Source organism: Temnothorax longispinosus, chromosome 4 (assembly GCF_030848805.1).
Source record: "Temnothorax longispinosus isolate EJ_2023e chromosome 4, Tlon_JGU_v1, whole genome shotgun sequence".
Classification (NCBI taxonomy): Eukaryota; Metazoa; Arthropoda; class Insecta; order Hymenoptera; family Formicidae; genus Temnothorax; species Temnothorax longispinosus.
Window position 1 is genome coordinate 13726261 of NC_092361.1, and position 12650 is coordinate 13738910.

General features: G+C 38.1%; 1 protein-coding gene across 3 annotated transcripts in view; it reads left to right on the forward strand.

Moving 5' to 3' along the window:
• The window catches only part of Sfl (N-deacetylase and N-sulfotransferase sfl), a 271277-nt gene extending 259062 nt beyond the window's left edge, over positions 1–12215 (forward strand). For all 3 annotated transcript variants that reach the window (XM_071777022.1, XM_071777021.1, XM_071777020.1), the window contains 10 exons: positions 920–1172; positions 2464–2655; positions 7194–7537; positions 8064–8352; positions 8904–9032; positions 9370–9552; positions 9633–9853; positions 9930–10208; positions 10569–10866; positions 10945–12215. In XM_071777022.1, the coding sequence (XP_071633123.1) occupies positions 920–1172; positions 2464–2655; positions 7194–7537; positions 8064–8352; positions 8904–9032; positions 9370–9552; positions 9633–9853; positions 9930–10208; positions 10569–10866; positions 10945–11055 (2299 nt within the window). In that variant the 3' untranslated portion in view covers positions 11056–12215. The remainder of the gene's footprint in view (positions 1–919; positions 1173–2463; positions 2656–7193; positions 7538–8063; positions 8353–8903; positions 9033–9369; positions 9553–9632; positions 9854–9929; positions 10209–10568; positions 10867–10944) is intronic.
• Positions 12216–12650: the final 435 nt, after the last annotated feature.

Sequence of the window (12650 nt, forward strand, 5' to 3'; positions counted from 1 at the left end):
ATTTTTTTGAATGCTACATAAATGGAATTTCGATATAAAGTGTCTGAGTTTTATCGTTTAATAATACCGACGGCTTCTCCCCCCGGACTGCTTCTTTTATCGATATTCCATTTTACTTCTATTTACTACGGCTCGCACTTTAAACGATACGCCATCGGATTGAAATTGTCAAAACACACGTTAACGGCGGCATCTTACACGAGTGGCATTCACGTCTAAATATTTGCAGTGAAATATTTGCGCTGGCAGGAAAAGAGAGAGAACGATCCTGTAAAGTATCAGCTACTGGCGAGGTGGAAGAAAGACGGGGGAGCAGGAGAGAATTTATTCCATTTTAAAGAACACGTTAACAAAACTTTTTTTCCCCCTTGACTTATATATAAACCCCGTAAGAATAATGCGCACCTAAGCGAAGTTCGCAAAAGTCCACATTCCTCTATGTTCAATTCTTAAGCACGGGGACCCCGAAGGCGATTAGCAGAATATATATTGCTGCAGTTTTAATGGCATCCGGAAACGGTAAATGTAGGGCGTGCGATATATCCGCAAAAATTATAGCACTTTCGAAAAAGTACTTGGCGCATCACAAAACTTGTTATATTTGTAGTACCTATATCTTATTACAATTGAATCATTTCGTATTAAAAAGCCGCGATTGTAGAAACTTATGATTTTCTCCTTTTATTGAAAATTCCATTTATAAAAATATTAAAAATCTTTGGATGAAATGTAATGAAAAATTTTCAATAAATATTTTAATATTCGGTAGAGTACATTGCGTTGTGAATTAATGTGTTGCAGTTTCAATGAAAATGATAAAAAACATTCCATTTTTTAATAATACAAATTTTCCTTCAACTTGAAAAAATGTTGAATTTTACAGGCTATTAAATACGAAAAATTACTGATATGCTTTCAGGTACAAAGTGGAGGTGGCCGGTAAGTCCTTACCGGTGCTGACGAATCTCGATAAGGGTCGGTACGGGGTGCTGATCTTCGAGAATCTAAACAAGTACCTGCAGATGGACAAATGGAATCGTGAGCTACTCGACAAATATTGCAGGGAATATTCAGTTGGCATCGTCGGTTTTGCCCCTCCAGGAGAGGAGAGTCTCGTTGGTGCTCAGCTTAAGGGCTTTCCACTTTTTATACATACTAATCTTAGATTGAAGGTCAGTCTCTAATATTAGATATTCAAACTCTAAATACTGTTACATACTGTAACTTCTTTTTTAGACATATCAAAATCTTTCACAATTTACATTTATTTTTAAATTTTATTAAGATTTTATATTCTTGTACATATTATATCTTTTATAAATATATTTCTTTATAATATAATTTTATGTTATAATTTATTTAATTTTGCCAAATTGACACGTAGAAGACTGTATCTCCTAATTGTATTATTAAAAGTAAAATATAAGGACTGAGGATATAAGGATATTTTTATCGTGGTCTTTCACAATCAATACTAGGAATTGTCTAAGAAAGCCATGCTGATAGAAAATCTGTGTGATAATCTTTATGGCTGCAATTAAATTTGTATCACGGAAAGTGATATCGAAACGAGGAAAAAACCCTCGTAAAAGGGAGCAATGAAAAGAATAATCCTCATAGCTTTAGGGCTGAGTGTAGTAATCGATATTATATGTTTCGCTTGAAAAGCACTATTGCGCAATTGTGTTAATTTATACTGTAACCACATATCTTGAATCATGTTAATGATTAATCATTAGATATTTAATTCCGTGATATCAATCATCCGCAGCTTGTTATCTTATCGCAGTTATCTTATTACCGTAATGTTCGTAATGAGAAATAAGTTGCAATCTTCTTGAAAGTTTGGAGCATCGATCGTGCCTCGAACGCGTGGCATATATCTCGTGAGTAACGATCTCGTGCCGCTCTCGGAAAAAGGGCTGACAAAACTAGTGCTGTTCATACTCATCGAGCACGAAATATGTCATTTCTCTTTAAATAAAACCGCATAACCGCAAAGCGATTTTATAAATGTTCTCGACGTATTTAAATGAACGTGTTTGAAATTAATTTTATTTCTGCAGGGATAAATTATATAAAATCGGGATTATTCCGAGCGCGTGGATTAAACGCAATCTGAAACCTGGGGAATGTTTGAAACAATTTTCAAAATTTCGATTTACCTTCCTTTTACCGTTATATTAACATATCTTATGAATTTTTAAATAATTTTTTACGTAATCATTATCACATTTCATAGCCTCGCATATTTCATAGGAAATATTATTGCGCGCGATGATTCTGAATATAAAATTGCGCATTGGTCCGAACAAATCCTCTTTTAACAAAGCGCTAAAGCGCGCGTGATGCCCCCGAAAATTTGATTTCCCCGAAAGCGAGGGAATCCGGCACGACGACGAGCGAGAGCGAGAACTTTTGTGCTTGGGCCGCATAGAATCAGGTCGCTCTTTCTTCCCTCAGGATGCTCAGCTGAATGCGGCGTCTCCCATTCTTCGATTAACCAGATCGGGGGAAACGGCCTGGGGACCACTTCCTGGCGGTGACTGGACTATTTTTCAGGCCAATCACAGCACCTACGAGCCGCTCGCTTGGGCATATCGAGACAGCCTCGACTATCCGGCCAACAAAAGTCCCCTGGCTACTGTCATCCAGGTGAGCCCGTGCACTTTATTTGCCGAACATTCCGGTCACGTATCCCTTCCCGGACAACTCGGACGACTGCGGAATTAATGCACCCAGGACTCGCGCGCCCATGCCTATTACCCGTTCGGCGCGACCGGGGAACGTTTAAATCATTTTCTCTTTCTCTCGCCTATCGCGCACCTAACGCGCCGCTGCGTTAGAATTCCGTTAGCGTGTAGTCGGTGTGCAAGGGTAATAGATGCTCTTTAGGACTAAATGTAAGAACGAGGGAGCTTTCGCGATGAACAAACCGAGGAAATCGTAGAATCCGCGACATATCAAGCCAAAGTTATATTATCTTTGAACACTGGCTTTGAACTTTGGTCCCTATTATTATACTTACACAAAGCTTCGAACGTGTCCTTTGGGAACGTCCCTTATTAACTTATGCAGCTTCGTGCGCGCTTGGCTCTTATCTTCCCGGCTACAAAGATAATCTCGAAAAACGAAAACGCACGCGGTATTTCGGTGGAACAATCTTTGCTCTGAAAGAGTGCAGGGAACCAGAATCCCGTGGAGATGGTAGGAAAGATATGACGGCAGGGAGAGAAGATATACACGAACAATCCGCGAAATAGTTGTACTCGACATTTATACTCGCATGGGCACGTTTGGGAAAATAAAATCCCTTCTTGTTCACCGCGAAAGCCTGCGCGAGTCTCACGAGAGCTCGTTTTATTACCGCATATATCGCGAGCGTGCCGATTTTAGTCTCCTTGATCCTCGTCGTTCGCGGAACGAGATACGAGGAGCGCAATAATTTTTAACAACCGGCCTGTTGTTATGTCGGTGACAAACTCAAAGTAATCGCCATGAACGAATTACGAAGCGATCCTAAAATGCATTATTCGTGCACTTATCTTTCTTACTAAAGAGCTCTCAATTCGGTTAAAAATTCACATTTTCAAAAACGGTGGTTTGCCTCTCTCTCTCTCTCTCTCTCTCTCTCTAAATCTTGACGGTGAAAAAAAGAGTGGGTTGGAAACGCGGAATTTCTCAGATGCGCCACTTCGCTTTGCGGTTGCGTGTAATGAAGGGTAGAAAAGAGGTAAGGCGGCCGGGCAGGAAACAAGAAGCTGAGTGGCTGTGTAAGAACCGCCGTTCGCAAGGGGTACAGAACAAAAGGAAGGTCTTGGAACAATACGCACAGTGTGATTTCATTCCGCGCTTGTGCCGTCGTGAGTATTTCTGCTGAGGAGAAGAGTCTTCCACGGACCCTCTCTCTCGAACGTCGCACGATAAGAGCGAGCTCGCCCTCCTCTTACGTTAACCATCGGTCGATGTGATAAGGGCTTATACGTGTTTCCAGCAGAAAATAATTGCCAAATATCATGTTGCACTAAAAATAGCTTCGTCTTTCATTGCTCTTAACTTTTTTTTTAGAAGATTCAGATTTTTAAAATATGCTTTTAGATAAAAAGAAACATTTTAAGATATCTTTTACTTCCTCTTTTAAGAATTGTTTCTCTGATTAATAAATTTTTTTTGCAAAGAGATTTGAAGAGTTAACAAACTATACAGAAAAATATTAAAAAACCTTATTCTTTATTTCACATTTTAAGTTACATTATTATTCCAACCATGTTTCTTCTCATTTGTTTCCTTTCCTTTTATAAATATTGGAATTTATATGACTTCGTCAGGAACGGCTGACCTTTTTTCGCTATATTCTCCATGATAATTATCTTGTATTAATAATAGAAACCGCGAATATGTATGTAACTTTCTCATTCACCTCCCTACATTTTTCCTTTCCGCTGTTTCTCTCGTCCTGGCGATTCTTCCTGCTCTGCCAGCGACGGCGCCGGAAAACGAAAACAAATGTGGAATTTCCGCGATACGGCTCGTGGCCACGTACACGGAGACCAGAGGAAGGGAAAGAGAGAAAGAAAGAGGAAGGAACGGTGGCGCGAGAAAGAGGGAGACGGAAAAAAAAACGAGGAAATGTAGAAAGGATCTGCAGTTGGTGGAGGTAAACTGAAACAATTCGTAAAGCCGTCCCGGCCAGCGTTTTACATTCGTGCAGGAATTCGCAACTGCAAGATTCCGGACGTAACGGACGTGGGATAAGAGAGACGGAGAAAAGAGAAGTAGGACGACAACGACGACGACGGTAGTGGTGTAACGCGAAAAACGCGAGGACGCGCGCAGGCACTCGAAGGAGCCGCCGAATTGCGGATGATATAAAGGAAACGACGTTCTCGTCGGACAGGCACACGCGAGATACCGTCTGATGTAACGAAGAGCGCGAATACACGCGCTGCATTTGTCGATGTTTTGCGCGTTCCGTACCGGCGCGGCGACGTTTTTCCGCATCCACCCGGAATGCATATCTCACACTCAACCGTTTTGTTTCTGTACCAGCGCGACAGAGCTTATGAGATATATGCGAGGAGTTTTTTTTGCTAACTTTCCCGTCCGTGGTACCAATTGACGGTGCATCTAGTTTATTTCGCGCGTTACGCCAATACGGCTGACTTTTAAGAATAAATGTGAAAAAGTATCTCGAGTCTTCTTTTATATTTAGGTATTCAGAAGATCTCAAACTTAAATCCAATTTATAACTCAGAAGCCTCGACGTTTTGGTTAAACAGAGAGACTGATTCATTAGATGAGAAATTATGAATTTTGAATTGTTTTGTGTAAAGTCTCATAATGAAAATACAATGTGAAATTGAGTTTATGCGTTATGTAATCAGACTAATATACGTAGTAAGATCCAAAAGTTTCTAATCTAAAGATGTAAAAAAAGTGATAAAATAAAACAATTATTTTTATTTTTCAATATAATCACTCTTTATTTCAATACATTTTTTAGAATAATAAAGAAATTTGTTATACTTAAAAAAACAATCTGAATTTTTGTCTTTAAAATGATTTAACACTGCAGAGATCACTTTATCACCTCCCCTACAGCTTCGACTTAATTATTATTTTTTATTTTCAAAATAACCGAACCACGATAACACTAACACCATGACGCTCTACACAGAACACCAAAGGCTTGTTTAAGGATTGCTCGTGTGATACAGATAAATAGCGTTCCACTTTGTAGAATATAAGTTTTTAGCGTTCTTACATTTAGAATTAAGTTTTAATTTGCGACAGCATTGACATAACGATTGCGTGATGTGCGTTCTACGAAAATGTTCATAATATGTTATCTTGTCTCCGCTAATTTCTTTTTTCCTACACTGAGGATGGCCCAATATTGGCCGAAACGTATGTAAATTATTTAATTGATTAAAGAACCTAACACGAATATCTTGTTACGGCTTGATGCCCTCTCATGATTTTTTAAATGTTGTTGAGCTGGAAACTTTTAGAACGTACTATATATACGACGAGGCAAACACGAGGATTCTTTTCTTAATTGGGCGACGAATTTCGTCTATATGGTTCATAAATAGAGCGAGCTCGAAATAAAAAAAAATACTTTGAAGTCCCGCGGTGATTCCCACGACTCGTTATACACGGTATACGTTTCACAGTCGTGATGGTTCAAAAATATCTCGACAACCTTTCGCTCATCTCTCGTTGCGTCGTCGGTGCCGTCGGGCGTTTGATCTATTCGACGGGTAGGATAGGACCAACCCCCCGAAACGAAATAAATTGGTAGTTCCAATGGTATAGCAAATGAAGCGCATCGCGCAGTCGCTCATTAATCGAATGAGCCCACGGCTGATTGGCTCCTGATTTAATCACCTGGCTACCTGTGCGATCCGCGTATCTATCTCGACGCCCGACCTCCCGCACAGACGGGATTATCCGTGAGATTATTATTGTTGTTTACTGCTAACAAGCCCGGTTCATGACCGAAGCGGCGGAGTTGCTGGGGAGTTTCCGTCGAACAATGCAATTAACACGTCGAACGTGGCCGATTACTCGCCGTACTCTATCGTACTCTCCATTGAGAGAAAAATAACGATGCTCGTTAACGTGCGATGATTAGGTCGGCTGAGAGTGTGTGTGTGTGTGTATGTGCGCGCGTTCGCGTATATAGAGTGTCCCGAAACCGGTGCACGTTCGCGTCGAAACTAAAACGCCAACTAATTTCAACAACCGCTCTGATGTGAGAACGTGAATGGAAGAAATTGGGGCGAATAGCCACTGCGTTATCGGACAATCATTCCCATTTATATGTGCATGATCAGGATAATTATATATTTTTTGTCATCGGTCTGGTGATAAATTACATATTTTTGTTATTAGATCAGGATAATTAAATATATTTTTTATTATTAAAATATATTAATATAAATTATTATTTAACACTTAAGTTTATTATATACTCGCCTTTGGCCTGTGATTTAACTTATAGCTTAGCTTGTAACGAGCGAATTGACTTTGTTTAATTTTATATATTTACAGTGCAGCACACAGAGCATACAGTTCTAAATCAAAGTGCATGTACATTATACCGCATACAACGCGATAAATTTTTTATTAATTGGATTTTTTAGTTCTAAAAAAGAGGACTTGGTTTACAAAATATATTTATTTTACAGGATCATGGGAGGTATGACGGAATTCAAAGAGTTCTCTTTGGCGGTGGCCTACGGTTTTGGCTGCACAAATTGCTGCTGCTGGACTCGTTATCCTACCTGTCGCACGGGCAATTGAGTCTCAGCTTAAATCGTATGATCCTGGTGGACGTCGACGATATATTCGTCGGCGAGAAAGGCACCAGGCTGAGAAAGGATGACGTAATGGCGTTGCTAGCCACTCAGCAAAGAATTCAAACTCTGGTGCCGGGGTTCAAATTTAATTTGGGGTTTTCCGGGAAATATTTTCATCACGGGACAGCGGAGGAGAATTTGGGGGACGACATGCTTCTGGAGAACGTAGACAGGTAAATCCGAAAATTAATCACGTAAAAGCGATAAATTCAGTGAGAATATTAATTATATCGGAAGTAGAAGTGTATATGTGTGTGTATCTAAATTATATACTAATAGATATATATTAATCAACACAATATTATGTATGTTGTATCGCGAATCGAAATATTTGTATAACTTTAAAGGTAATTTAATTAATTAGAACTATAGCGCGGTGACTACTACAATTATGTAATTTATTACTGTGAAGCACATATACCTATGTATAGAGCACATAATATAAATTAAATTTACGGTCACGTCGTAGCAGCTTTTATCGTATATAACGTCACGCAACAGTTTGTTATAATGCTGCCATAATCGCCTGCGACAAAACGTTACAATGCTCGCAGTTAATTATGACTGTCGACATCGAGCTAAAAAAAATGTAAAGGATATTTCCACGCGCTTTGGGAAGTCGTTTTTTTTTTCTTTACGTGACTCTCAGTGTGTTCGATAAAAATGTTTATTACAATCGATAATTTATATGTCTTTTAGATTTACGTGGTTTTCCCACATGTGGAATCACCAACAACCGCATCTCTACGAGAATGTAACTCATCTACAATTGGATATGGCACTGAACAAACAATTCGCAAAGGACCACGGTATACCGGTTGGAAGCGGGTACAGCGTAAGTCCGCATCACTCCGGCGTTTACCCGGTTCATGAAGGCCTCTACGAGGCATGGAAGCGGGTGTGGAACATCAAGGTCACGAGCACGGAAGAATATCCGCATTTGAGGCCGGCTCGTTTGAGACGAGGCTTTATTCATCGTAACATCATGGTACGAAGTCACACCGAATTCGGCCACAATCATATTGAATATTTAAAAAAAAACAAGCATTGCCAATAAGTATTTGTATGAGTCACATACAAACGTTTATTGAAAATAACATATCCACCGTGCATTTGAATATTAGTTTATCCCGCAATTTTCGAAATACGAAAATCTCGATTTTGTTGCATGCTAATTTACATGAATATTAAACACGTAATCGGTCGTAAAATTGAATTGTCAATACCGTCAAATAATTAATTTAGTATTTGTTTACCAATGGATATTGCCGCGTGTAAAACGCAGTTGTATTATTTTACCGGATGATGCAATATGTAATTTGAGTCTAAACTTTTACGAAAAATTAAAGTTTTATTGCCAAAATAAATATTTTATATGTATTTATATATAGTATGTTATTTTATATAACACATACATAGATCTTATTTTATATTATATTTATTTATTTTATATTTTATTAACTCCTCTGATATATATAAATCATAAATTCGATGATACACGTTGTCGGATGTAAAAACGTCCCTTTTATGTACTTCAAGGTCCTACCGAGGCAAACATGTGGCCTTTTTACTCACACGATTTTTATCGAGAGATATCCAGGTGGAAGGGAAAAGCTGGACGAGTCGATACAGGGCGGGGAACTTTTCCAAACGATCGTATATAACCCGGTGAGTAAATCAGCCGTTACGAAATCAATCTTTGCTGGGCTAGTTTGATCTTTTGTATTATAGCCATTCACTTTTAACAACTATTTATCTAGCAAATTATTTTCATCATTAAACATTTCCGGCCTGATATTCATCTTCCTGCATTAATCTTCATATATTTAAGATGCATTTTTAATATGTTTTTGATTTTGTACATATGCAAATCAATATCATATTAAAAATGCATCTGAAATGTATGAGGATTAATGTAGGAAAATGATATATATGTAAAACACATTTTTTTACAATAATATAGGCAAACGGTTAAACAATCTTAATGGTATATCGTTTTTTCTAGATAAATATTTTTATGACGCACATGTCGAATTATGGAAATGATCGACTGGCGTTATATACTTTCGAGTCAGTTATAAAATTTATTCAATGTTGGACGAATTTAAGGCTATCTAGTGCACCGCCGCTTGCGCTTGGAGAACGTTACTTTCAGTTATATCCCGAGGAGGCCGATCCGGTGTGGGGAGTGAGTGGATTGGATATTCGATAACTTTGACTGTGTGCTCTTCTATAACACTATTAAGCTTCCAATATCTTTTTTTACAGAATCCATGTGATGATCAGAGACATCAGAAGATTTGGTCCCGTAATAAAACTTGCGATCAACTACCGCGATTTTTAGTAATCGGACCTCAAAAAACCGGCACCACGGCGTTGTACACATTCCTATCCATTCATCCAGCAATAAGCAGCAATTTACCAAGCCCCGACACCTTTGAAGAGATACAGTTTTTCAACGGAAAGAATTATTACAAAGGTCTTGATTGGTAAGTGATCAGCCAAGAATATTTTTATTGCTGCTATATATAAAACAGAAATATATGACTCACATTACTTTTTCAGGTATATGAGCTTCTTTCCAGCATCAAAAAATGAGAGTTCTCGATACCTTTTTGAGAAATCTGCCACTTATTTCGACGGGGAATTAGTGCCGCGAAGGGCCCATGCACTTCTGCCAAGAGCTAAGCTTATCACCATATTGCTCTCTCCAGCTAGACGTGCTTATTCATGGTACCAGCATACCAGAGTACATGGAGATCCGGTAGCGAACAATTACTCCTTCCATGCAGTCATCACAGCGAGTGATTCTGCACCGAAACCCCTACGGGACCTTAGAAATAGGTACGTAATTGTATATGGACGATTACCTAAGACATTCATTATTCGCCTAATAATATATGAATAGATGCTATTCGTAACAGTAATTAAAAGTGAGAGACCTATTTTGTAAACGTTAACGACATCATTACGTGCTTTGCGTATAGCTTTTCTATGGCATATTATATCTGCGCCAAGCATGTAATATAATCATTAACGTTTACAGAATAGGCCCCTTAATAAGTAGATGAATTCTAAAATTGTGAAACTTTATATCACCCTATAATTTTATATATATTTTAATTAACATAACATGCAACATAACGTTAATAACGTGTATTTTAACTGGCATAAGTTTTAACATGATATTGCATTTGATTGCAGGTGTCTAAATCCTGGAAAGTATGCCCAACATTTAGAGAGATGGTTATCGTTCTATTTACCGCAACAATTACACATCATCGATGGCGAACAGTTACGGCAAAACCCCGTGGAAACGCTGCACGAACTGCAACGATTTCTAAAAATAACACCCGCCTTCAATTACTCCTCGCACTTGAGGTACGATCCGAAAAAGGGTTTCTTTTGTCAAGTAACTAACGAAGACCGCACTAAATGTCTCGGTAAAAGTAAAGGTCGCCAATACCCACCGATGGAAGATAGATCGTACAAATTATTACAGGTAAAGTCCTTGTAGTAAATTCTCTTTTTTGCTGTATAAGACAATCGTGTCTATTTGCAAACGCTATGTCTTTTGCAGAGATATTATTTATCCCACAACACGGCTCTAGTGAAATTATTAAAGCGACTTGGGTCTAGAACGATCCCGCAATGGCTGAAGGAAGACCTCACCGACACTGTGATGACCTAGCAAACGCCAATTGCATGAAACTTTAATGTTTCCCGGCTGCTCGCTTCCGCTGTCAGCGAGATACATCGCTTGCTAATGGAAGACTTGTAAAGTAATTGTACATTCATAACTCCACTGGATTTCACATCTTCAGAGGAAGGACCATGCTGGCCTATCTCAGTGAACTGGCCTAATGTAATTGGAGACCCTGCAAAAGCTAGTCATATAAGCGGCTTTACAAAGTCCGACTTGTAATTGTCGATCATTGTTAAGCAAATAATACTAGTTTTATATTATTATCTCCTTTATTTTATTATTATTAATTACTGTCGTATTATTATTATTGTATCATTATCATCGTTACCGCATCGTAGGAGATCAGGGATATTACTCGCTCATTAGTCCAGCAATCATAATTAGGCACCTTTCTATCTACTCATGCATAAGTTAGGCAAAATAAAAGCCGATGAATACATATGAATTGAAAATTATGCAAAAAAAACTATCTCTTTACAAAAAAGACAGACCTTTTTTTATAAATTTATGATGTAAGAACAAATTTCGTATATCAAGGAAGATGTCCACGGTAGTAGACATTTATAAAATAATATCTAATGTGCCGAGCGCATAAATGAATTTTTGCTATCAACGCGAGACACGTGTTGTAACGAATGATATTGAAGAGTACTCTTTTTGGCGCGCGCGAAAAATGCAATATTTTAAAAAGTTAAAATTCAATTTTCTTGATACCAGACTGTCCAAATCACGTTGTTTTGAGAAATGTATATTCTTCATGTGTAAGGGTCATCGATGAATTGTACTGCCAGATTTGTTTAGTCAGACAGTTTGTCGATCGTTCTTCTTGCATGAATCATCCATGATCGTCCATGCGAGCGTGAGATTTTGGGATTTTGAGAGCTTTTCTCTTAAGTCCACCATTTTCGGAGATACAGTGTATATTAATTCTCGTTACATATTTAAGATCGATGATGATGATGATGACAAGAAATCTATGTATATTTTGACAATACTTATTCTTGGTATCCGCGGTGGAAAGGCCAACAAAAGATGTATGATCGCGTCCGTTTGTACATTGATGTAACGCATTATTTTGATGTTAATATAGATGTACCACACACACACACACACACACACACACACACATATACACACACATAAAATGGAGTAAAACTTTGAAACGGACATTTCGTGTGTATGATGAATTGGAGATGAATTTGAATGTTCATCGATCTCGGATGCGTTGACGAACATACACCCATTTGCAATAATAAACATTATCAGAGTTGAAACTCATGCGATTATTAGATTGATAAACGATTATTTGGCACACTGTGCAAATTACTACCCGCTGACAAGTTGTACGAGATTATTCATATGTGAAAATATTTAAGATTTATCACGATTATCGTGTATCGCATACAGCGATACATCGTGCAATTGATAAATGTTGTAAAGAATAGGAATAGGAATCTTATCTTTCAGCGGGTAAGTCCAAATAATTTATACAGTAATTTTTACAGTAATGTACAGAATCTACATTTGTGTATTGAATTGCTTGTTTCGAAATGATATTCATGCAGTATCTATTTTACTGC